Source organism: Cnephaeus nilssonii (genome assembly GCF_951640355.1).
Source record: "Cnephaeus nilssonii genome assembly, chromosome: 3".
NCBI classification, from domain to species: Eukaryota; Metazoa; Chordata; class Mammalia; order Chiroptera; family Vespertilionidae; genus Cnephaeus; species Cnephaeus nilssonii.
Genome location: NC_137074.1, coordinates 84,237,431 through 84,263,051, shown reverse-complemented (window position 1 = coordinate 84,263,051; position 25,621 = coordinate 84,237,431). Strand labels below are relative to the sequence as shown.

Below are 25,621 nucleotides of genomic sequence, written 5' to 3'. Positions count from 1 at the left end.
TCTTCTCTCAACTATTACATTGCTAACTGGCCATACTTTCTGGGGCTATCGTGGGAGGTCTCTTTTATGACGTGCAGTAAGGTATTCCTGCAGTCAGTCCTCATGTCTTTTCTATTTACTACACTCTGGGAGACCAAACTATCATGTGATTTTGATGTCATGTACCAAGAGTTTACAGCACAGGAAGTGTTTTGTTTTTTGTTCTATTTGACCTATTTTTTTAGGATGCCATCAATTATATTATTAGTTCACTGGCCTGTGTGTGTATTTATGAAGCAACAGGCAACTTGTTTTTGGATACTTTTTAAGGCAACAATGAAACTGTTGGCCTAATGCTTCAATATCCCACTTCCTGCAATACCTCCCAGATCTCCACAATAAGCAAATCTGAAGTATACTTACAGGCTTAGAAAGATTTTAGATCTCAATGGCTTCCCTTTTGACTCTTAGGATGTGTGTGTGTGTGTGTGTGTGTGTGTGTGTGTGTGTGTGTGTGTGTGTGTAGTGCAGATGTGAATGTGAGATTCCTTGGCATATTGGTATATCATTGAGTAGGTGTTTATAATTCAATACAATTTCTGTCAGCCTCTCAGAATTCCCTGTTGACATTCCAAAAGGCTAAATAACAATGGAATATGAGACTTATTAAGAAAAGGAGAGAAAATTACTGGGATAAGGAGTCAAGGAAAATAAAACAAGTTATAAGGAAAGGTGCATGTAACATATAGAAACTCAGGGCCACTTTAAAAAAAACCACCCAGACAAAATATAAAGTGTACTTGTTTTCTTCCATAGTAATGAAATAATAAAATAAGCATTTGTGTTCTACTTGATGGTCATTATGAACTGAATGTTTGCTTCTTCCAGAAATTCATATGTGGAAGCTATAATCCCCAGTGTGGCTGTATTTGGAGATGGGATTCTAAAGAAGTAATTAAGGTTAAATGAGATCATAAAGGTGGGGCCCAGATCCTAATGAAGTAGTGTCCTTATAAGAAGATGCATTAGAGAGTTCCCAAGTAAGATTATATTAAGCAAGGATTACTGGAATGAAAAATTAAAATAAAGCCAACAGTCTTGCAGAATTTAAAAATAAATTACCCTAACAAATAAATAAATAATAAAAATGTTAGGAATCAGTAGACTATAGTTAGTAGTTTAAGCTACTGACCAATGAGAACAGAATATCAATATAGAACCTTAGGAAACTAACATTTAAGGAAAAGCAGAGATCATCAAAACAACAGAAGCAGATTTAGTAACACATATGTAAAGAAAGAAAATTTGAAAAATATGTTTATAAATATAAAAGGTTAATTTCAAAAAGATAAATTTCAACAATGTCAAACTTTACAAAGCACTTATTAGTAACTAGAGGCCCAGTGCACGAAATTCATGCACTGGTAGGGTCCCTAGTGACTAGTGGCATCCGGCCAAGTACCCTCTCCCTCCCTGCCCCCCCTCACCCCCGCCCCCCCTCACCCCCGCCCCCCCCCCCCCACCGGCCGCCTGCCAGGACCTCCCTCCCCTCCCCTGGCCAAACTCTCAGAACTACTCCCAGTTGAGTGGATAATTTGCATACTATGCTTTTATAATATAGGATAATTATTAGTAATTACTATTACTTAGGATGAAATTAAAATGTACAGTTTGTTTAACAATAGGATCACCATTGCCCAGCTGGTTTGGCTCAGTTGATAGAAAGCAAGCCTATGGATTGAAGGGTCCCAGGTTCAATTCCGGTCAAGGGCACATGCCTAGGTTGCAGGCTCAATCCCCTTAGTGGGCATGCAGGAGGCAGCTGATCAGTGATTCTCTCTCATCATTGATGTTTCTATCGCACTCTCCGCTCCCTTCCTCTCTGAAACCAATACAAATATATATATTTAAAACACACACACAATAGGATCACCGGTCAACGTTCTCAGTCACTAATACCAGTGGGAGGGTAGGAAGAGAGGAAATAGAGACCTCCAGGATTATTTCTTCAAGAAGCTCAAATGAAAGTAGGAAGAGAAAGAGGAGGTACTAACTTAGAGATGGAGTTATAGTAACATTTTCCTGAAGTGGTGAAAGTAAATCTCAGAATAGCTATGAAACTCAATGAGAAAATGCCAAATGTACCATTTTAAAAGATGGAAAATATCATATAAATGCAAGAAGTTATAATTTTACCATTTTAATAAAGATCTAAAAGCCATTGCTCTTGAATGTGTCTTTTTAAAATCCATTCTAAAAAAGAACAAGAGGACTAAGAAGACTTATACTGATGGCCTAGAACCAGTGAGATGCAGTTCCAATTATTTGACTCATCCGTAGAAATACTCAGAATCTATTTAGATAAATTGTATTCATTTCACTTCCCCATAAACCTGAAGGATTAAATTTCTATATTTAGAACAATGTAATATGAATAAACCTCTTAAATAAAGGGGTTGTCCCCATACTAGAGTTAATAACAATTTATTATATATTTTTTTAAGTAAACAAGTAATAGCCCTGGCCAGTGTGGCTCAGTTGCTTGGGAGTTGTCCCATGCACAGAAAGGTTGCTGGTTCAATTCCTGATCAGGGCACATGCCCGGGAGGTGGGTTGATGTGAGGTTGGGGGTGGGGTTGTGCATTCACATCAGTGTTTCTCTCTCTCCCTCTCCTTTCTTCTCTCTCTAAAAAAATAAGTTAAAAAATCTCTTTAAAAAAGGCAGCAAGTAATAAAGAAAGCATTATAACTCTACTTTCTACTATTAAAATATTATCCAATTTCCTTGGAATCTTTTTTTGTTATGCAGAGATTATTCCTTTTTTGAGATATAATTGACATATAACATTATACTAATTTCAGATGTACATGACTTGATATATACGTATATATTTAAATGATCACCACAATAAGTCTAGTTAACATCCATCACTGAAATAGTTTTTTTGCATATGATGAGAACTTTTAAGTTCTACTCTCTTAACTTTTAAATATACAACACATTATTATTAACTATGGTCACCATGTTATACACTGTATCCCCAGGACTTACTTATAACTGGAAGTTCATAATAGAGTATATATTCTTGTTTAAAATTATTGAATTCTTAATGGCAATCATATTATAATACTTAAATGTATCAAATTAACATATTGCTTCAACAATAAAGATTTAAATTTTAAAAATTAACGTGTTATACAGCTTAGATTTTCAGTTATATGACAAATATATTTTGATTTAAAGTATTTGATAAAAAATTAAATTCTTGCCCATCTCCCCAAATAATTATATGTATTTCCCAAATAACTATAAATAAAACAGGAATATTTAGATTAAAAGGATCTGCTTCACCTAAAACAACAGGAGTCAGTACATACTATTTTTTTGCTGCACCAAGGTGGTTCTTTTCTGTTTTGTTTTGTTTTTGGTGGTTCTTTTCTTTTAGCATAACAAAACAGAACATGGCAAATTCAAAGATAATTTAGTTTTGCTACCTGACCAGCATGGCTCAGTGGTTGAGCATCAGCCTATGAACCAGAAGGTCACATTTGGATTCCTGGTCAGGGCACATACCCTGGTTTCTGGCTCAAATCCCCAGTGGGGGCATGCAGGAAGCAGCTGATCAATGATTCTCTCTCATCATTGATGTTTCTATCTCTCTCTCCCTCTCTCTTCCTCTCTGAAATCAATATATATATATACTAGAAGCCCGGTGCACGAAATTCGTGCACGGCAGGGGGTTGTCCCTCAGCCCAGCCTGTACCCTCTCCAATATGGGACTCCTGGAGGGATGTCCGACTGCCCGTTTAGGCCCGATACTGGTGGGATCGGGCCTAAACGGGCAGTCGGACATCCCTCTCACAATCCAGGACTGCTGGCTCCCAACTGCTTGCCTGCCTACCTTCCTGATTGCCCCTAACCGCTTCTGCCTGCCAGCCTGATCACCCCTAACCACTCCGCTGCCAGCCTGGTTGATGCTTAACTGCTCCCCTGCCAGCCTGTTTGCCCCTAACTTCCCCCCTCTGCCAGCCTGGTCACCCCTAACTGCCCTCTCCTGCAGGGTTGATCACATCCAACTGCCCTCCCTTGCAAGCCTGGTCCCTCTCAACTGCCCTCCCTTGTAGGCCTGGTCCCTCCCAACTGCCCTCCCTTGCAGGCCTGTGCCTCCCAACTGACCTCTCCTGCAGGCCATCTTGTGGTGGCCATCTTGTGTCCACATGGGGGCAGCTATATTGTGTTGCAGTGATGGTCAATCTGCATATTACTCTTTAATTAGATAGGATAGAGGCCTGGTGCACGGGTGGGGGCCAGCTGGTTTGCCCCGAAGGGTGTCCCAGATCAGGGTGGGGTTCCCTTGGGGCGTGGGGCGTGGGGCGGCCTGAGCGAGGGGCCTGTGGTGGTTTGCAGGCTGGCCACGCCCCCTGGCAACCCAAGGGGAGGCCCTGGTATCTGGAATTTATTTTCCTTCTACAATTGAAACTTTGTAGCCTGGAGCGGAGCCAAGCCTGCTGTTCCCTCCGGGGTGGCAGCCATTTTTGTGTGGCAGTTAATTCACCTTCTACAATTGAAACTTTGTAGCCTTAAGCGGGTGGGCCCGGCCAGGGTGTGTGGAAAGCTTTGCTTCCCCTGTTGCCGTCGGCAACCCTGGCCTGCTCTCTCAAGCTCCATTCTGCCGCCATTTGTTTGAATTTGTTTACCTTCTATAATTGAAACTTTGTAGCTTGAGTGGAGGCTTAGGCCTGCAACAGCTATGGAAAGCTTGGCTTACTCTGTTACCTGGAAAACCTTGCTCTCTGTGGCTGTAGCCATCTTGGATGGGGTTAATTTGCATACTCACCCTGATTGGCTGGTGGGCGTGGCTTGGCTGGTGGGTGTGACTTATGTAGCGGAGTGATGGTTAATTTGCATGTTACCATTTTATTAGAGAGGATTTTAAAAAGATAATTTAGTTTTACTAATGTCAGATATCATCCTGCTTGTTTTAATTCACTGAATGGTGACATAAAACATGAATCCCCTAGTTGATACAATTTCTCTCAAGACATCTGCAGTCTTTTGGAGCTGTGGTTTTTTATGGTCACTGTGGCTTTGTGTGTTAGCTTTCCCTAAGCCCTTCATCTCACTACTCTCTTCTTTTCATTCTTAATCAACCTAGATGTGGAAATCAACCTCTTTTTTTTTATTTTTTTAATCCTCACCCAAGGATATTTTTTCATTGATTTTTAGAGAGAGTGGAAGAGCGAAAAACAGAGAGAAATATCGATGTGAGAGAAACACATCGATTGGTTGTCTCCTGCATGCACCCTGACCAGGACCCAGGTTGGGGAGGATCCTGCAACCAAGGTATGTGCCCTTGACCAGAATCAAACCTGGGACCCTTCAGTCCGCAGGCCGACGCTCTATCCACTGAGTCAAACTGGCTAGGGCAAAATCAACCTCTTCTGAAGAAAACCTAGGGGCAGGCGGCAGGTGGGAAGGGCTGCAGTTTACATTTAAAGTAACTTTTGCAACTTAAAGTTGAGACCTAGATGTGCCAGTTCCTAAAATCCCGTGTCCACCTGGCATCTAATGATCTCTGACGGGAGACCTTCCACTCCAGCTGCATTCTCTGTGGCTCAGCTTCTTTTCTCCCTTCTCTGACATCCCTTCCCCTTCTCTCTCCCTGGTTGCCCCCTACTGCCACCCATGCAATCTGTTCACTTCTTATGCAGAACCACTTATCTATCTTCCCTGCGATCCCCTTACAGACCACACGATTCAAACTTTAAGTGTGCAGAGGAGTTACCTGGGGGGTCTTGTTAAAATGCATATTCTGAACCAGCAGGTCTGGAATGGGGCCAGAGGTACTTCATTCCCAATAAGCTCCTAGGAAATGCTGCTGCTGCTGGTCCCTGGGCTCCGCTTGAGTAGCAAAGTTATAGACCGTGTTTTCAGAACTTCACTTTCTAAATGTAAAGCCAGTGTTGAAGGTAATTTCTAAAATAATAGCAGTTCTCACCAGAGGAACAATTTCAGTGTCAGCTATTACCATATTATTTTTCATCCTGCTACATTAACAACCAACTCAATATCATTATACTAAGTCCCCAGGTGTTATGTCCTAATAGGCATAGTTAATGGTGCCCTCTGTCTATCACACATTTTTTTCACATAGTTGCAACAACCTCACACTTTGGAATACATATGACCAAAGTTTAAATAGGCAATAAGTATTTGCACCTCCCTTAGAGAAAGAAACCGTAATCTTAACATCTTAACCTTCGAAGAAAAATATCTGTAACAGAAACAATGCTGACCAAATACTCCATGTGCTGCCTTGGAATGTGGCTATCTGAACTCTAAGCAGGAGTGAGTCTTGTCACTTCTGTGCTAAGGCCATAAAGAACACATAAATCTCCTCTATTGCTCTCTTTTCTTGCAGGGACATTCGAGGCCATGTGTACCAGACAGTATAACTAAAGATGGAAGAGATTTACAAAAAAACAAATTGGACTTTACAAAATTAAGAAATAAACTCTTGCCCTAGCCCGTTTGGCTCAGTGGATAGAACGTCAGTCTGCAGACTGAAGGGTCTCAGGTTCAATTCCAGTCAAAGGCCCATGCCCTGGTTGCAGGGGCATTCAGGTCAAGGGCTTATGCTTGAGTTTCGGGCTCAATCTCCAGTAGGGGGCATGCAGGAGGTAGCCAAGCAATGATCATCTCTCATCATGATGTTTCTATCTCTCTCCCTCTTCCTTCCTCTCTGAAATCAATAAAAATATATTAATTTTTTAAAAAGGAAGAAATTAACTCTTATTTCTAAACTACTAGGATTTGTTGATTTGGAGATTGGAATATTTGGAGATTAAAGTGTTACTAAAGTGTTATTAAAGATATTATAGCATATCTTATCCAAAGTAATAAAGATTATGAAAATTTTAAAATAGTTTAATGTTTGTAACAGACATTATTTACTAAGTGCTTATTTGCTCCTTGGTTAATTCTAAGAATCAAAGGACTCTAAAGAAAGCAAAAATGTATAAATAGATAGATAGATGATAGACAGATAGATGATAGATAAATAGATAGATAGATAGAAGATAGGACAGAGTACTTCTGTTTATTCCTTGAATAAAATTACCAGTAAAGCAAAGAGTAAAATAAATAAATAAATAGCCCCAAATATATTTGAAATACAGTATTCAAAAATAGCAATCAAGAAAAAGGACAGCCCTAACAGGTTTGGCTCAGTGGATAGAGTGTTGGTCTGCGGACTCAAGGGTCCCCGGTTCGATTCCGGTCAAGGGCATGTACCTTGGTTGCGGACACATCCCCAGTAGGGGGTGTGCAGGAGGCAGCTGATCGATGTTTCTCTCTCATCAATGTTTCTAACTCTCTATCCCTCTCCCTTCCTCTCTGTAAAAAATCAATAGAAATATGTTTTTAAAAAAAGAAAAAGGACAATTTTCTAAATTATCCTTTAATATAAATAGGGAGATAATTATTCTAGAAAACTTTATCACATGCCAATCCATGATTCTTAGAAAAAAAGTACAAAATCTCATAAAGTATCCTAAAGTCTGAGAAGCCTTTAGACCAGTGATGGGCAACCTTTTGAGCTTGGTGTGTCAAACTTCGCCAAAAAACTGAGCATAACTCGGGTAGTGTGTCACTTTGAGGAAAAAAACATTATTTCGCAAATGTTTCATCCTCAGGAGCAGCAGATGTTTCATCCTCGGCATGCGGCCGCCTCAGCGGCCGAGTGTCATCAGAAATGACTACGCGTGTCAGTGCTGACACGCGTGTCATAGGTTCGCCATCACTGCTTTAGACAGATCACCTGGGATGCTGGTGGGAGGACTATAAAAGGGACGTCTTCCAAACAGGAGGACTTGCATGGGGAAAGACCACAGGGAGGAGAGGATGGAGACTGACCCTCTCTGAGAAGAGAGCCAGGGAAAGGTCAGTTGGAGGAAATGACCTGGAAGCCTCCAGATCATGAGCCTCATATGCCACATCAGAAATAGAAGGGAGAGTCAAGGAGCCGCAGCAGATGCCTCTGGTTTACCTTTCAGAAGCAAGCTGCCTTGTTTGGAGATGGTCAGATGGTGGGAGGCCTCAGGGTCTGAGGGCCTCTCTCCTACGGCTGCCAGAAACTGAGTTCTGCCGCCAGTCAGTGGGCTTAGAAGAGCTTCAGATGAGACTCAGCCCTGGATGTATTACAAAATCCAACCAGGGCCCTGACCGGTTTGGCTCAGTGGATAGAGCGTCGGCCTGCGGACTGAAGGGTCCCGGGTTCGATTCCGGTCAAGGGCATGTACCTTGGTTGAGGCACATCCCCAGTGGGGGGCGTGCAGGAGGCAGCTGATCGATGTTTCTCTCTCATCGATGTTTCTAACTCTCTATCCCTCTCCCTTCCTCTCTGTAAAAAGCAATAAAAAAAATTTTTTTTTAAATAAATCCAACCAGGTACCTAGTGGGTGGTTGATTAGTTAGGGCTTTTCTATCAGGAAGGAACAGCAATTTGTGCTCAGAGATAGAGGCATTTTTCTGTATTTGGGTTAAATTTTTCTGTCAGTACCACTATTGGTAGACTAATTCCATGCTTTATGCTAAGCCACACAAAATTACCTTTAACTAAGGAATTAACTAATTAAGGAAATAAGTGAATGGGATGATTATTATGGTTTTCATTGTCCTTATTGTATACTCCTATACCTTAAAGGAGGTTGCCTCAGGGAATGAATAGACTGACCAATTACTGAGGACTCAGTCACTGCCTTTTGTGATACAACACTATCTTCCACTGTAGTTAAAAAAAAAAAATGTAGTACCTTCTCAATACTAGCAATCATTCATATATGGTACTCTTTTCCCTGAAGCCAAAATACACAGGTCAGAAATGAAGGTAGAAAGACATAAGTACCACATTTTTCCGTGTATAAGATGCTATTTTTTTCTAAAATAGTTAGACTGAAAATCAAGTGGCATCTTATACACGGAAGTCAGCCGAGGTGGGAGCCGCAAGGGTGCGTAGCTGCCCATACCTGGTCAAACAGGCTTCCTCCAATCACGAGCCTTATTGTTACTGATGTCAGCTGATGCTGTAATTGGAGGTGGAGGTGGAGAGTGTGCAGATGCAACAGGGACCTGAGCGTTCTGAGCCCATAAAGATGTCAAAAAATAAAAAGATAAATAAATGAAACTGTGTTCTGTTTTATGTTTAAAATATTGATTTCTTCATTTGGGGTTGGAAAAGTGGGGGGGGGGGACATCTTATACATGGAAAAATATGGTACTTGTCATGATTAGTGACTATTATGGTTTCAACTGTGTCCCCTATAAAGGTAGTGAAGTCCTAATTCCCCAGTACTTGTGAACATGACCGTATCTGGAATAGGAACTATGCAAATGATAAGGAAAGGCAAGGTCATAAGGGTAGTTGCTAATCTACTATAACTGTAGTTATATCCCCTTCCTTCCCCTCTCTTCCTCCCCTCCTCCCTCCGTTCCTTCCTTCTTCCCTTATCATTGTTGTTACTGGTAGCTACAGAATACTGATATATGCATTACCAGGCTTCTTATATTTTTTTCTCATAATAGTTTGAAAATTTACATATAACTGTGTTCTGATCAAGAGAGGAAATATGGAACAGAGACAGACGTGTACAGAGCAAAGATGATGTGAAGATAGGGAGAATGTCTTTTGAAACCAGAAGCCAGAAGAGCAGCACGGAACAGATTCTCCCTCCTCGTCCTCAGCTCATTCCAGGCTCACCCCCCGAACCTGTCCCCACCACCCCCTTTTCTCTGACTTCTCAGTGAGCCAAAGAAGCCCAGCCTCGGCTCATTTCCTGGCCTAGTCTCTCTCCCGTTGTTTCTTCTATCCTAGGCCCTTCCTGTTTCACTGACCCCTTTAATAAATGTCCTCTAAAAATCACCTGGACCCTGCTGACACTTTTGAGACAGGCCAGGAAGACAGGTCAAGCTGAATAGGGAGACAGAGAGATCGTGAAAAGCCAAGCAGTTTATAATCATCTAGTAAATTGCAAAATCCTATCTTCTGTAACCAAAGACACTAAAGAGTAAATAGTTTACACTTCTCTTCAACCAGAGGGTAAACAGCTTAAATCAACCTACTCAGGCAGATAGATAGCAGGAATCCAATTAGTGCCATTTGTGCCAACCGTACCCAAGGACAGATGAAGTTAAGAGAATGAATCTTATTTTGGCACATCAGCATGAAACTGATGAATATTCTATTGAGATCTTCCCCTAAGACCTCCCCTAAACTCTCAGCTTGTATTTTTATTTATTTATTTTTATTATTGATTTCAGAGAAGGGAGAGGGAGAGGGAGATAGAAACATCAATGATGAGAGAGAATCATTGATCGGCCGCCTCCTCCACGCCCCCTACTGGGGATGGAGCCAGCAACCCAGGCACATGCCCTTCACTGGAATTGAAACTGGGACCCTTCAGTCCGTAGGCAATGAGCAAAACCACTGAGCAAAACCAACTAGGGCGGGTGTTGTGGTACTTTGTTCCAACAGACCTAAGAAACTAATTCAAAGACCTATTCTCAAATTTTTGCTTTCTTCCTTCTTAACTGGGTTCTGCTCACCTAGAAGTTGGGGAATCAGGGAGGAATACATTCATGAGGGGACCTAATATATTTTCTACTGAATTAGAAGCTGAACCTGGTTTATAGCCAGTTAAAGTTCCTTACTCTCATTGAAAAAAGAAAAAAAAAAGAAAAAGAAAAGAGGATTGTTCTGGAGTGACAATAATTGAGGCAAAATAGTGTTGTTGCCACATATAAATCAGGGTTGGGAGTGTTCCTCCTCCAGGATAACTATGGTGAACAGTAGAAATTCTAAAAGAAGAGATGGATACAGCCATCCACGGGTAGGAACAGCAGGGCTCAGATTCTTTCCGAAGAGTGTGGTTCATTCAGCTTATGGAGCAGACCAAAACCCAAGCATGAGGAACTCCCTGAGAGGAAGAGAGATATGAACTGAGGAGTGAAGGATGAAGTCCCTCATAAATACCAATTCAAGCTGATAACCAAGAGAGACAGGCAAGCCCTACAGCGAGTACCTGTATTCCCCGCTTTTTTATTATTACATTTTGGCATATAGTATATCTTGGTACACTACAATGTATCATTTTGCCATAAAGCATACCACATTGACAGGGGATTGTGACAGAACTAGAGGAGGCACGGACATCACCCAAGGATACTTTAGTAGGAAATGGTAGCCGTGAGCCTTCCTCTCTGGTTATGATGACTAAAACCTATTAAAGAGGAGATACTTTCTGTTGTACATTACTTGTTTACATAGTATTATAAATATGTGAAAATATTTGAAATACTTTCAGGTGGTGTTAATAGAAAGGAGGTCATGTGTGTATGTTGTACAGGGTATAATTAGAACGTGTAGACTTCCCTTGTTTCTGCTTCCTTCCCAGCATGGTGGGAGCTGTCCAGGCACTCTACCTGATTCTAATGAGCTGTCAATCACAGGATTAAAGAAATAAGCTAAGCCAAAATGATGAGACTCTCTTGTCTAGGAATTTCAATCATGAGTAGAGACACACAGGTGTAGAAGGCAGTTAGAAGTGAGTCATATGGTGGCAGATCCTAACATAGTGAGTGTGGGAGTTCCCACTGTATGGAACACCCAAATGCCCAAGTCCCTGGCTTCCCTAAACCTGTTTATTCAGCGTGCCATTCAGTAACCTTCCAATAAATCCATTCGGCTTCTTTTTTCCTGCCTTCCTTTTTCCTTTCTCTTTCTTCTCTTTTCTTTCCCTGTTCCTTCCCCTTACATTTCCTTCCCTTCCCTTCCTTCCTTCCTTCCCCTTCCTTCCTCCCCTCCTCCAGCCCCTCCTCCCTCCGTTCCTTCCTTCTTCCCTTATCATTGTTGTTACTTGTAGCTAAAGAATACTGATATATGCATTATCAGGCTTCTTATTTTTTTTTCTCATAATAGTTTGAAAATTTACATATGCTTAAAGAACATCCTATATAATAAAAACCTAATATGTAAATCGAATGAACTGTGGAACGATCAGTCGCTATGATGTGCACTGACCGCCAGAGGGCCGATGCTCAAGGCAGGAGCTGCCCCCTGGTCCTCAGTGCGCTCCCAGAAGCCTGGCTCACGGCTATGAGCACACCGGTGGTGGTGGGAGCAGCGAGCTGAGCGGCAAGGAGCAGCAAGCAGGTGGGCAGTAAGGAGCGAGGGATCCCGGACTGTGAGAGGGCACAGGCCAGGCTGAGGGGCCCCCTTCCCCCCGCCCGAGTGCATGAATTTCATGCACTGGGCCTCTAGTTGCTCTATAAAGAGGCTATTAAACTTGGTGGACAGTAAAGGTCTATTATGAAAAGTATTACTATGTTTCCTTACATAGAATTAGTAGTAAGAGAATATGGCATAGGGTGCTATTGCATGCCAAAAATCGCTTCTAAGTTTTCTAGCACCAACCTCCACCCTAACCTAACCTTGATAAAATCTCTCCATCAGTGCAACATTTTGGACTCTGAAATAAAGGGGCTTTAAGTAAAGACAAAGATGGATAAACAATGAAAGTAATAGTTAGTAAAGAGTACAACAGAGAGGGAAAATATGAGTCCGCAATGTCTAGGGTAGACTGCCTCCACCCAGAAGTAGAAGTCTCCATAGGGACAAATTAGCACAGCCAAAATGGGACACCCCCTTTCTGCTACTTCTCTTCACCACAGCCCTTAAGCAGAAATGACAAAATATGTAGACAGTATATCTTTTAAATCTCTCTCTCTGCATATGGTCTAGAAATGTCTGGGAAGTCAGTTAACATCTCTGAACAATTTATTGTTAAACTGGATGATTTCTCACTCTCTCAAAACTAAAACTGTGATTTGATTGTCTTTAAATATCAACTATATTCCTATGGACTAAACATGAATTGTAAATCAAATATTTAGAGTTCTAATTCTATCTCAAATTTAAAATCTTAAAGAGTAAAATAATTCCATCTGTATCACAGTTTTCTCATCAGTAAACCAAGATAACTTTTAATCCAATTAAACTTTTAAAACAATTTTTTATTGATTGATTTTTACAGAGAGAGGAAAGGAGGGAGGGGGAAAGAGAGAGAAACATTGATTTATTACTCCACTTACCTATGCATTCATTGATTGATTCATGTATGTTCCCTGATCAGGGATTGAACACACAACCTTGATGTATCTGGATGATGCTCTAACCAACGTAGCTACTTGGCCAGGGCAAACTATCGCATTTTTTTAAATTAAGAGATTATAGGGTCTTTATATGTAACCTGGTAAAATTAATTTATCTATTCTAACAGTATCTATACATAACACTTGTATTTCTCCATACATATGGTTTGAATACCTGTATATAATACGCGCGCGCACACACACACACACACACACACACATACACACACACACACACACACTTTTTAACTCTGCCTAGGTTCAGTGAAAATATAGCAATCTCTATAAAAAGAAAGGGCCTAGCAAATTCCTGTGATGACAAGCAGGAAGTGTGGCAAGTCCTTTTGCCTCTTTCTCTTTTCCAAAGCACTAATTAACAGACGAATATCTGATTGTCCTAATGACCTACATAGGTATAAGGAAGTGCCTATGGTCCCCACGCAGGCTTAATGATGACAGGAGTATGAGTGTTGAAGTTCTGCTATTGTAGCTCTTTAATATAAAATCAACAAATAATGTTTTAGCTCTAAATTAGAAAGTTAAAATATTCCATTCATCACGAGCAGTAATAAAAACTAGTGGAATGTTAGTAAATTCCTATTTAATTCTCCTGAAATTACTTCTTTGAAGTTTTTATATTAGAGCTTTATGCAACCTAAAAGTTATTTTTAATTCATAGTTTATCTGTCCCATGTCATTTCCTGAGAATAAAACAGTACAAGTAAGCATTTTTAATCAATGAACATGCTTAAACTTTAGAAAACAAACGAGTTAACTGACAACTGAAATGTTCTAAATGCCTTAATACACCTCATATATTTTTCAGAGAAAACTCAATATTGTGCCTTGAGTCCAGGCACGGGAACCTAAAGAACTAGAAATACAAAGATAAAGACAAAAAACTCATGCCATGACTTCAGATCAGTGGCAGTCAGCGTCAACTATCCTCAGTACAAAATGATCTAAGAAATACCGATATTTAACAGTCCTTTTGACTTCAAGGTCAGATAATATGTGCCAACTGCTATGCAAAATTTAACTCAACCTAAAACAATTCGTTTGTCAATGTTGAAATAAGCAAACCAAGCTCAAAGTCCAGAAATTGCAAAAGGAGGGTAGGCTGCAGCAGGGGGTGCTAGTTGGGGAGAGGCGCGGGTGCAAAGGGAAGACCGTGGGATGCCTTTTCCCCTACTTTTATGCTGGAATGCGCTCATCCCCGTCCACGGACTGGGAACTTCAGCTGTTCGGGGCGAATGGGTAGGTGTTCTAACTCCTTGTTTAACACTGTTACTCGGGTCCTTCCCTCGGTCCTTCGGGCAGCAACGCGGGGTTCCCCGAGCCGGGCAAACACCGACCCTGCCCCCCCATCACACTGCCCGCTAGATCCACGGCTGCTTCCATCAGCCGGGGGTTGTCTGGCCGTGGAAAGTTTCTAGGAGGCTGCAGCCCTGGAAAACAAACTGGGGCAAGGCTGGCCGCTCAGCTGGCACCGCCGGGGAAAGAAGAAGGCGAGACGCTGTCGGTTACTCACAGTTTGCCTGGGAGACGGGAAACACGAGGGCGAGGCACGCCAGCAGCGCCCCGCAGCTCGCGCCGAGGACTCTCATGGCCGGGCTGCGCGCGGACTGCGGGCGGCGGCGCGGCGCCCGGAGCCGGGGGCGGAGAGGACCGCCCGCTCCCAGCCCCCCGCGCCCGGGGGAAGTGATAACGCGGACATTTCCAGGAAGCTGTGCGGAGCGGGGGGGGGGCGGGGGGGGGGGCAGGGCCCGGTAAACACGGCGGAGGCAGCTTTCCTGGCCCGTTCCCCAACCCCTGGTCTCCCGAGTGTGGAGTTGCCAAGGGGAAGGGGAGGCGCACGGAGGAAAAAGCTCCAGCGAGCGAGGGGGGCAGGCGGAGTGGTCGGGGGGACTGGGAGGATCGGGGGAGAGGGGATCCCTGCTTGGAAGAGAGACAGGGAGACCACGGGGGCGAGGACATGAACCGGAACCGAGCAGGGAATGAAGCAACTCTAAGACGCCTGGAGAAAACAGAGATAAGGGAAGCAAATGGAATAGTTTTGATCATCCACATTTTTATTTTGTACCAGCATGTATGGTAGAAAACAACTATGGCGGGATAGTGTTTTGATGAAAAAAAGAGAATGTATCAAATGCCATCCACCTTAGAGAGCTCATTTTGTTTTTTTTATATGTTACCTCTGCTTTTTGTGCTTTAGACAGACTCCTTTGAAAGGTGTGTTGTTTAATGTTTGAGGCTGCCTGTAGAGCTAAACTGCCTGGATTTAAATCGAAATACTCTGCCACTTATTAGTTATGTAACTTTAAGCAAGTTGGTTAACCTCTCTCAGCCTCAGTTGTATCACCTGTAAAATGGGCATAATAGTGTTCATGTAAGTGTTAATGTCAGGATTTTTTTTAACATTGGTAACACCCTCACATCACACACACATCACACACACATACAAGTCGAAAATTATAGAGATTTCCCAAAAGGGATATAATGCCTCACTGGTGAGTATGGCATCAATAAAATATGTAAGGTCTTTTAGTGAATGTTGTCCCCACTCTTGTGCAATCCAGTCCTCCCTAGAAATTTGTTCTTTGGGAAATTCAGAGTCAGCAAGAGAAGAACAACAAAAGTTGAGATAGTCACATAACTTATAACTTCCTTCATCCTATTGACTGCCTTGAGGTTAAACAGCCAAGAGTGTTTTAAGTTTATTCAGGATCTACTTAAGGCTCACTCATTGCATTCAGTTGTTATGTATCACCAGCTTTAGTATTTCAACAATGTAGTTACATCCCTTGTAAATTGGTCATTATTTAAATGAAAGTTTTAAATTACTTGCAAACTATTTAATTTTCTGAGTCTTAGTATCAGCTACATATATTAGTTTCGATTTTATTACATAGTACAACAAATCAAAATAGAGTAACTGAGATTCTCTTATAAATGATTCATGGATCTGTACATTACTGTAAGAGACAGGGAAGGAAACTCTTTAAATATTGGGAGTACAGGTATAAATTGGCTACTTACTACAAATGCTGATAAGTAAATATGAATGAGCATATCACTTAATTGTTATGCTCTACCTTAATAATTTTTATCCTTAAAGATAAAATATTCAGTAAGAACAGAAATATTAAAAATCAAACCGGGCTGATCACTTTTACAAAGCAAAACTAATCTCAAAGTTAATGATAATGAAAAATGCCATTTTAAGGTTACAGCAAATTGTTAATAGCTTATGTACTCAATGGGTTATACACATCTATAGATGGAAATATAGGTACAAAATTTTGTGTTATATAAATAAGCTTTTTCCAAAAATGTCACATGATCCTTATTCAATTATATATTTCTGTACAATCACACAAACACAAATTAGTGGCAGTCACTCTTTTATTTTCAGGTTTGTTTTTTTTTCAAGAAAAACAATTTTAAATACAATAATGTTACATGCAATAAACACCAATTATTCAAGAAAAATGATCTTACATATAATAATATTAATATTTAAAGAATAAAAGGATTTTAAGTATAATAATATTACCAAAACTCTATTAACATAGTATGATATCACAAAAGTTGTAGGAAATATTAAAAATCTGCAAATAACAGGATTACTTCTATTATATTCTAGAACTAGAGGCCCAGTGCATGAAATTCATGCACTGGGGGGCGAGGGGAGTCCCTCAGCCCAGCCTGCACTCTCTCCAATCTGGGACCCCTCGGGGAATGTCCGACTAACCCGGCAGTCGGACATCCCTCTCACAATCCTGGACTGCTGGCTCCCAACCGCTCCCCTGCCGACCCGATCACCTCCAACTGCCCTCCCCTGCTGGCCTGGTTGCCCCTAACTGCCCTCTCCTGCTGGCCTGATTACCCACAAATGCCATCCCTTGCCGACCATCTTGTGGTGGCCATCTTGTGACCACATGGGGACGGCCATCTTGTGCGAGGGCATGACGGTCAATTTGCATATTACCTCTTTATTATATAGGATATTGTTCCCCCTCTGGCTCTATTTGTTTTTTAAATATATTTTATTGATTTTTTACAGAGAGGAAGGGAGAGGGATAGAGAGCTAGAAACATCGATGAGAGAGAAACATCGACCAGCTGCCTCCTGCACACCCCCTACCGAGGATGTGCCCGCAACCAATGTACATGCCCTTGACCGGAATCGAACCTGGGACCTTTCAGTCCGCAGACCGATGCTCTATCCACCGGGCCAAACCAGTTTCAGCTATTTTTGTTCATCAGATTATGTTGTTCACCAGAGGCCTGATGCACGAAATTCATGCAAGGGGCTTGGCCCTTGCAGCTGCAGCGACTGCCTCGGCCCTCATAGCCCCAGCTTCATCCAGAAGATCATCCAGAAGGATGTCCAGAAGGTCGTTCAGCTGTCTGGTCTAATTAGCATATTACGCTTTTATTATTATAGACTAGAGGCCTGGTGCATGAATTTGTACACTGGTGGGGTCCCTCTGAGTGGCCTGCAAGGATCGGGCCAAAACCCGCAGTCCAATGCAGCCTGCAGCTCATACCTGCCGCTCCCGCTCATCCCAGCCCCACTGTGCCTGCTGCAGGCTTGCGCCCAATCAGTTCCAATCAGGAGAGGCTCACACTGCCACAGCAGTGCTTGCCAGCCATGAACCCTGCTTCTGGTGCCCTCCCAAGGGGAGTGGCCTGCATGATTGGGCTGAAACTACCTCTCTGACATCCCCCGAGGGGTCCCGGATTGCGAGAGGGCACAGGCCAGGCTGAGGGACCTCACCAGTGCACAATCAGGCCGAGGAGGGACTGCGGGAGGGCTCCAGGGCATGTCTGGCCCATCTCGCTCAGTCCTGATCGGCCAGACCCCAGCAGCAAGCTAATCTACCAGTCGGAGCATCTGCCCCCTGGTGGTCCATGCACAACATAGCGACTGGTCAACCTGTCTGGCCCCTGGTGGTCAGTGCAATTCATAGCAACTGATCAACCAGTTGACTGACTGACCCCTGGTGGTCAGTGTACATCATAGCGACTGATCAACCAGTTGACTGTCTGACCCCTGGTGGTCAGTGTATGTCATAGCGAGTGATTGAGCAGTCTTAGCATATCATTAGCATATTATGCTTTGATTGGTTGTTCAGTTGTTCTACCATTTGGTCTATTTGCATATTACCTTTTTATTATATAGGATTATATTCCACAAATGAGTGAGATCATATGATATTTATCTTTCTCCAACTGTCTTGTTTCACTTAGCATGCTGCTTTTAAAGTCTATTTTGTCAGATGTGAGTATTGCTACTCTAGCTTTTTTTTTTCTTTTCCATTTGCATGGAAATTTTTTTCCCATCCTTTCACTTTCATCCTGTGTGTGTCTTTTGTTTTGAAGTGGTGGATTTCTTGTAGACAGCATATGGATGGGTCATGTTTTTGTATCCATTTAGCTACCCTACACCTTTTGATTGGAGCTTTTAATCCATTTACATTTAGGGTTATTATTGAGAGACTAGAGGCCCTGTGCATGAAAATTCATGCACTGGAGAGGGGGTCCCTCAGCCCGGCCTGCCCCCTCTCACAGTCTGGGAGCCCTCAGGGGCGGGAGACGATCTGGCGATCAGGGGAAGGCAACGCCCCCATCACACCTCTGCTGCTGCCACTGCCAGCAGCACAAGCCTTGGCCAGCCCTGGTTACCTGAGCTTTAGGCAGCCCTGAACAGCTGGGAAGCCGCCATCTGAGGCTTGCCTGTGCCTCAAGCCCTAGGTGGCTGGGCAGCTGACATCTGAGGCTTGCCTGCACCTAAGGCCGGCTTGGGCAGCTGGGGGGCTGAGGGCGGGTCCAGCCGCACCACGCACCTGCCACCCCGCCCCCTGGCGGGACTGAAAGGACTGGGGGACCCGGCAGGGCTGAGGGGACTGGGCACTGCCATCTTGTGGCTATGGGCACCGCCATCTTTGTGACAGCATGACGGTCAATTTGAATATCCCCTCTTTATTAGATAGGATGTTTATTTATAGCCATTTTAATTCTGTATGGCTAGGTTTCTCTCTTTGCTTCTTCTTCTCAGCAATCCCTTACAGCAATCCCTTTAGCATTTCTTGTAATGCTAGCTTGGTGGTGATGAACTCCTTTAGCCTTTTTTTTGTCTGGGAAGCTCTTTATTTGACTGTCTATTTTGAATGCTAGCCTTACTGGATATAGTAATCTTGGTCTCAGATCCTTGCTTTTCATTACCTTGAGTACTTCATGCCATTCCCTTCTGGCCTGTAGAGTTTCTGATGAGAAATCAGGTGTCAGTCTTATGTGAACTCCTTTGTAGGTAACAGTTTTCTTTTCTCTTGCTGCTTTTAAGATTCTCTCTTTGTCTTTAATTTTTGGCATTTTAATTATGATGTGTCTGGGTGTGGGTCTGTTTGGGTTCTTCTTGTTTGGGGTTCTCGGTGCCTCCTGAACTTGTGTGACTTTTTCCTTTACCAGGTTAGAGAAGTTTTTTACCATTATTTCTTCAAACACCTTCTCTATTACTTTCTCCCTTTCTGCCTCTTCTGGAACACCTACTATTCTACTATTGTTACATTTCACATTGTTCCACAGCTCCCTTAAAAGCTGTCCTCCTGCTCTCCTGCTTTTTAATTGTGTTTTTTTGTTGTTGTTGTTGTTCTCTAATTGAGTGATATTTTCAACTCTGTCTTCTAATTCACTGATTCAGTCCTCAGCTTCCCCTAATCTGCTGTGTATTCCTTCCAATGTGTTCTTCATTTGTGTTATGTCATTCTTTATCTCGGACTGTTCTTTTTTCATAGTTACTATATCTTTTTTCATACTGTTGAGCATTTTTAATATCATTACTCTGAACTCTGTTTCAGATAAATTTCTTATCTCTGCGTCATTTATCTCTTCTTCTGGAGAATTCTCTAGTTCTTTCATTTGGTGGTTGTTTCTTTGTTTCCTTATTTTGGTTGTCTGTTTGGGTTTGTATTCGGTAGATCCTCTATCGAATGTAAAGATTTAAAGAGATAACAAATATAGACCAATTAGTTTGTGTTAAATAGTATTACTTAAGGCATATTTACTATTTATTACCACTCCTAGTATTTCTGACCAAATGAACATATCAATTGATTTCCTATGTGTGTGAGCTAAATTTGATAGGCTGATCATATTTCAAAGAGTCTCTTCCAGTCTAGCTTTCTATGGTTCTGTGGTAGGCAGTTAAACAGACATGAGCTGAGCAAGAAATCTGGGCCAGGTACAGAAGGTCACCAGGGTAGAAATCCTGGGTGCCTGGCAAAGCCAGTTATAGTGTGGGACCTCCTCCCTGGGGTGATATTTCCTGCCCTAGCATATTACTGGTCATATGGTTTGAACTCCCTGACCTTTTCTCCCTCTAGATAACATCTAGGCCTCAGTTGTATTTCAGCTCCAGGCCCAGAAATGCAGGAACACCAAACAAGTAACCCCACAACTGACCTCAGGACCAGCAGCATTGGGTAAAGACCTCCTGCCCTGGTACTGACCAATCAATCAGTGGTGACCTAGACCCTAAAAGGACACACCTAGAAAACTACTAAATATTTTATTGAAATCTTCCCCTGGGACCTCCCCTAAAATCTCCACCCTTAAAACCTTTAGGACAGCGTACTCAGATTCTGAGAGCATACGGGTGACTTTCCCTTCCCCCTACCCCTACCTCTAGGCCAGTGGTCGGCAAACTCATTAGTCAACAGAGCCAAATATCAACAGTACAATGATTGAAATTTCTTTTGAGAGCCAAATTTTTTAAACTTAAACTTCTTCTAATGCCGCTTCTTCAAAATAGACTCGCCCAGGCCGTGGTATTTTGTGGAAGAGCCACACTCAAGGGGCCAAAGAGCCGCATGTGGCTCAAGAGCCGCAGTTTGCCGACCACAGCTCTAGGCAGTCACCTTTACCTTCCTCATGTCTAAGCTCCAAGGGACTTTCCTTTACCTCTATAACTTGTTTCCTAAGCCCATTTCTTCTAGAAATTACTTCTTCGACCTCTGTGATTTTCCAAATAAATGTTCTCTTATAGTTTGAGTCTTGGTTCTGAATTATTTCCTAGCCAGGACCCACGTACCAAGATTGCTGAACCCAGGATCAGTCTGATCCCACCAGTGTAATACCTGGTGCCCTTCCTCCCTCCCACAACATTAAGGTTCCTGGACTCTAAGGTTGTGTGGCAAGATTCCAGAGAACCCATCCAGGACCACCTTGCAGACCCGGGCCAGTGCTCAGTACCAGCAGGGGCCCATTGTGCCCACTGGCTCCTTGCTTTGCATCAGGTGGACTTGGGTGAGTTTTTTCTTGGAATTCCCAACCTCCCTGTTTTAAGGTTAAAGGCTGACTTTCTTTAAACTGTTTATAAAATCCTAGAAGTAAAGCTAAAGGTTAAGGGTTGAGAGACACTAGGCTAAAGATAAGATCAGATAACTAAGGACAGGGAGGGGAAAAAAGAATGGTTGCTTTTTAACTTTGGCTTTTCAGTTGGAGTTGCTTTCTGAGTGTGTGAACAAAACCTTTTGCTGGATAAATGAGAACCTAAATTCATTTAGCTTCCAAGGTAAGGGACACCTGGCAGTTTCTAATCTTATAGAGAGCAACAGGATTTGCCCTCGGGGCCTGAGGTGCTAGCTGTCTGGCCCACCTGACCAGTGATATGTTAGGGGAGGAAATGTCACCCTGGGGACAAGGTCCCACCCAATTGTGCTTTGCTAGGTTCCTAGGGCTTTCTGCCCTGCTCTGTCTAACTGCTTACCACAGTTCAATGATCCAACTGGATGAAGTTGAGGATAGTCAGTTTTTGTGTGTGTTTTTTTAAATTCTCACCTAAGGATATTTTTCCATTGCTCTTTTTATTTTTATTTATTTTATTTTATTTTTTTTTTAGAGTGGAAGGGAGGTGGGGGGCATGCAGAGAGAAAGAAACACATCCATTGAGAGAGAGAGAGACATCAATTGGTTGCTTCCTTCACAAGGCCTGGTGGGCTGGGAAGCCTGCAATTGAGGTATGTGGCCTTGACTGGGAATCAAACTGGTGACCCTTTGGTAGAGCTGGGGGGGGGGGGGGGCGACATTCTAACCACTGAGCAAACACAGCCAAATAACTGTTTTTTATAAGAAAAAAGGAATTGTTGATTTTTTAAACTGTTCCCTCCTTTAAGTTCTCTTCTTTTTTAGTGTCTTTCACAAGGAGGGAAAACCTTCAAAATTGTAATTCAGCAACATTCATAACAAATCACTTCCGATATAGACATTAAAAAAAAAAAAAGACTATAAAGAAAGGAAAAGTAGAGAAACAGAGAAGTGAATTACTAAAAGAAAAATTTTACTCTTCCAAAGACTTCAGCTGAAAGTAAAGAGAGTCTCTATGGTGGTTAACCAGAAGGCATGCTGCAAAGGAAGGTAGCACAGATTTTTGAGGATCTTCTTCACAAGGAGCAGGAACCCAATATCAGAATTGCTTTTGACTGAATGACCGTATCTTCAGCATGTTTAGAGGTTATACATTACCTACAATGTTGATGACCTTAAAGAGAGTAGTAGTTACAATTGTTATCTAATCTTTGATTGTAATAAAGTGTGCATGTGTTTAGGGTTCTTTTTTTCCATTTAAATATTGTACTGTTGGAGAAAGAAGATGGCTGCCGACAGGAAGGCAGACTGCAAGATAGTGTGTGAGAAAACAAAGGGAGAGTGTGTGGTCACACACGGAGTGTTTGTTGGTGAGTTGAGGGACAGCTATACTCCAGGAGACTGTGGGAGACTGCTGGATGGGGCTCCCCTGACTGGGCATCCTCCACTGCTGGGTTCCCTCCCAGAGTGACTGGCTCAGATGCAGAGACTGCGCCATCTTGAAGGGGAAAGTGGATGTTATTGGAAGCCTGAAAAGCCCGGGGAATCTACAACTACAGCACCCACCGAACAGCTGCAAACCAAAGAACAATGATTCTGAAGTGGTGCAAGCACCCAGATTCAGAGGAGCTCTACACTCCCTCACAGAAAGGAGTTCTCGAACTACATAACCAGACACCTGGAGAAAAGAGACCATGGGGAAACAAAGAAACAGCCCGCATATGAAATAAAAGCAGGCATCGCCAGAAAATGAAGTAAACGAAATGGAGGCAAGCGATATATCAGAGAAAGAATTCAGAGAAATGGTCTTAAGGTGGATGAAAAGAATGGAAGACAAATTCGACAATATGTGTAAGAACGAAGAGGAAATGAAGAAGAACCAAGAAGAAATAAAAAATGACATCACTGCTGTAAAGAACTCATTAGAAAGCATCAAGAGTAGACTAGAAGAAGCAGAGGACCGCATTAGTGATCTAGAAAACAAGGTAGGAAAAAATACCCAAGCATAGCAACTTCTAGAAAAAAAAATAAAATAAAAAGCAGGAGGAGACCCTAAGGGAACTTTGGGACAACACGAAACAAAACAACATCCTCATAATAGGGGTGCCAGAAGGAGAGGAAACTGAGCAAGGAATAGAAAACCTGTTTGAAGAAATAACAGAGAAAACTTCCCTGATATAGGGAAGAAAAATCCCACACAAATCCAAGAAGCTCACAGAGTACCAAACAAAATGTACCCCAAAAGACCAATGCCAAGGCACATTATAATTAAATTGACAAACAACAACAAAGTAAGAATCTTAAAAGCGGCCAGAGAGAGACAGATAGTTACCTACAAAGGATCCCCCATCAGACTAGCAACTGATTTCTCAACAGAAACACATCAGGCCAGAAGGGAATGGAATGAAATATACAAAGTCAGGCAAAGGAAGGGTATGAATCCAAGAATACTGTACCCAGCAAGGCTATCAATCAAAATTGAGGGTGAAATCAGGAGCTTCACAGACAAAAAAGGACTAAGAGAGTTTATTACTGCCAAACCAGCAATGCAAGAAATGCTAAAGGGTCTGCTGTAAAGAAAAAAAAAAGAAATAGGAAGCAAAGAAGGAAAACAGGGGTAAAGAATAAAAATGGCGACAAACAAGTACCTATCAATAATAACTTTAAATATAAAAGCCCCAATCAAAATACATAGGGTAACGGATTGGATAAGAAAACATGACCCTTATATCTGCTGTCTACAAGAAACCCACCTCAGAAAAAATGACGCACACAGACTGAGGGTGAAGGGATGGAAAAAGGATTTTCAGGAGAATAGAAATGGAAAAAAAAGCTGGGGTAGTGATACTTATATCTGACAAATTAGATCTCAAAGTGAAGGACATAAAAAGATATAAGGAAGGCCACTTCATAATACTAAAGGGAGCAATCCAACAAGAAGAAATAACTCTGGTAAACATATACGCAATCAATACAGGAGAACCCAAATACATAAAAAAACTCCTGGAGGATATCAAGGGACAGATTCACAGCAATACAATCATAGTAGGGGACTTTAATACCCCACTATCACCATTGGACAAATCCTCTAAACAAAAAATCAGCAAAGAAATATCAATCCTAAATGACTCACTGGACCAGATGGAATTAATTGACATCTTCAGAACATTTCACCCAAAGCCACAGAATATACATTCTTCTCAAGTGCCCATGGGTCATTTTCAAAGATAGACCATATATTGAGTCACAGGCAAAGTCTCTTCAAATTCAAGAAGATAGAAATCATATCAAGCATCTGCTCAAATCACAGTGGCATAAAACTGGAAATCAACTACAATAAAAACAATCCAAAAAAATCAAACACCTGGAGACTAAACAGGATGCTATGAAACAATGACTGCGTTACCAGAGAGATCAAGGAAGAAATTTAAAAAATCATGGCAACAAATGACAACGAAAACACAAAAATCCAAAATCTATGGGACACAGTGAAAGCAGTCTTGAACGGGAAGTTCATAGCTCTACAAACCTACTGCAAAAAACAAGAAACAATGGTAATAAATTACCTAACCCTACAACTCGAAGAGTTAGAAAGAGAGCCACAAGAAAAGCCCAGTGTAAGCAGAAGGAAGGAAATAATAAAGATCAGAGCAGAGATAAACGACATAGAGACCAAAAAAAAAACAATGCAAAATATCAACAAAACCAAGAGTTGGTTCTTTGAAAATAAAACCAAGAGCTGCTCTTGGATAAACAAGATTGATGAACCTCTAGCCAGGCTCACCAAGAAGCAAAGAGAGAGAACCCAAATAAACAAAATCAGAAATGAATGAGGAGAAATAACAACAGACCTCACCGAAATACAAAGAATTGTTAAAAATACTATGAACAACTCTATTCCAACTAACTGGACAACCTGGAGGAAATGGACATATACCTAGAAAAATATAACCTTCCAAAACTCAATCAAGAAGAATCTAAACATTTCCATAGGCCAATAACTATGGAAGAAATTGAAGCAGTCCTCAAAAAGCTTCCAGCAAACAAAGGCCCGGGGCTGACGGCT

General features: G+C 42.0%; 1 protein-coding gene and 1 long non-coding RNA gene across 2 annotated transcripts in view; one reads left to right on the top strand and one right to left on the bottom strand.

Annotated features, from left to right (window-relative positions):
• The window catches only part of PROS1 (protein S), a 96,671-nt gene extending 81,806 nt beyond the window's left edge, over nucleotides 1-14,865 (bottom strand). Inside the window, exon 1 of the mRNA XM_079766571.1 lies at nucleotides 14,718-14,865. Coding sequence (XP_079622697.1) covers nucleotides 14,718-14,793 — 76 coding nt within the window. The 5' untranslated portion in view covers nucleotides 14,794-14,865. The remainder of the gene's footprint in view (nucleotides 1-14,717) is intronic.
• On the top strand, nucleotides 7,470-8,408 carry LOC307096866. Its single transcript, XR_013813317.1, has 2 exons — nucleotides 7,470-7,558; nucleotides 7,795-8,408. It is a non-coding gene; the product is annotated as an uncharacterized lncRNA (long non-coding RNA).
• Nucleotides 14,866-25,621: the final 10,756 nt, after the last annotated feature.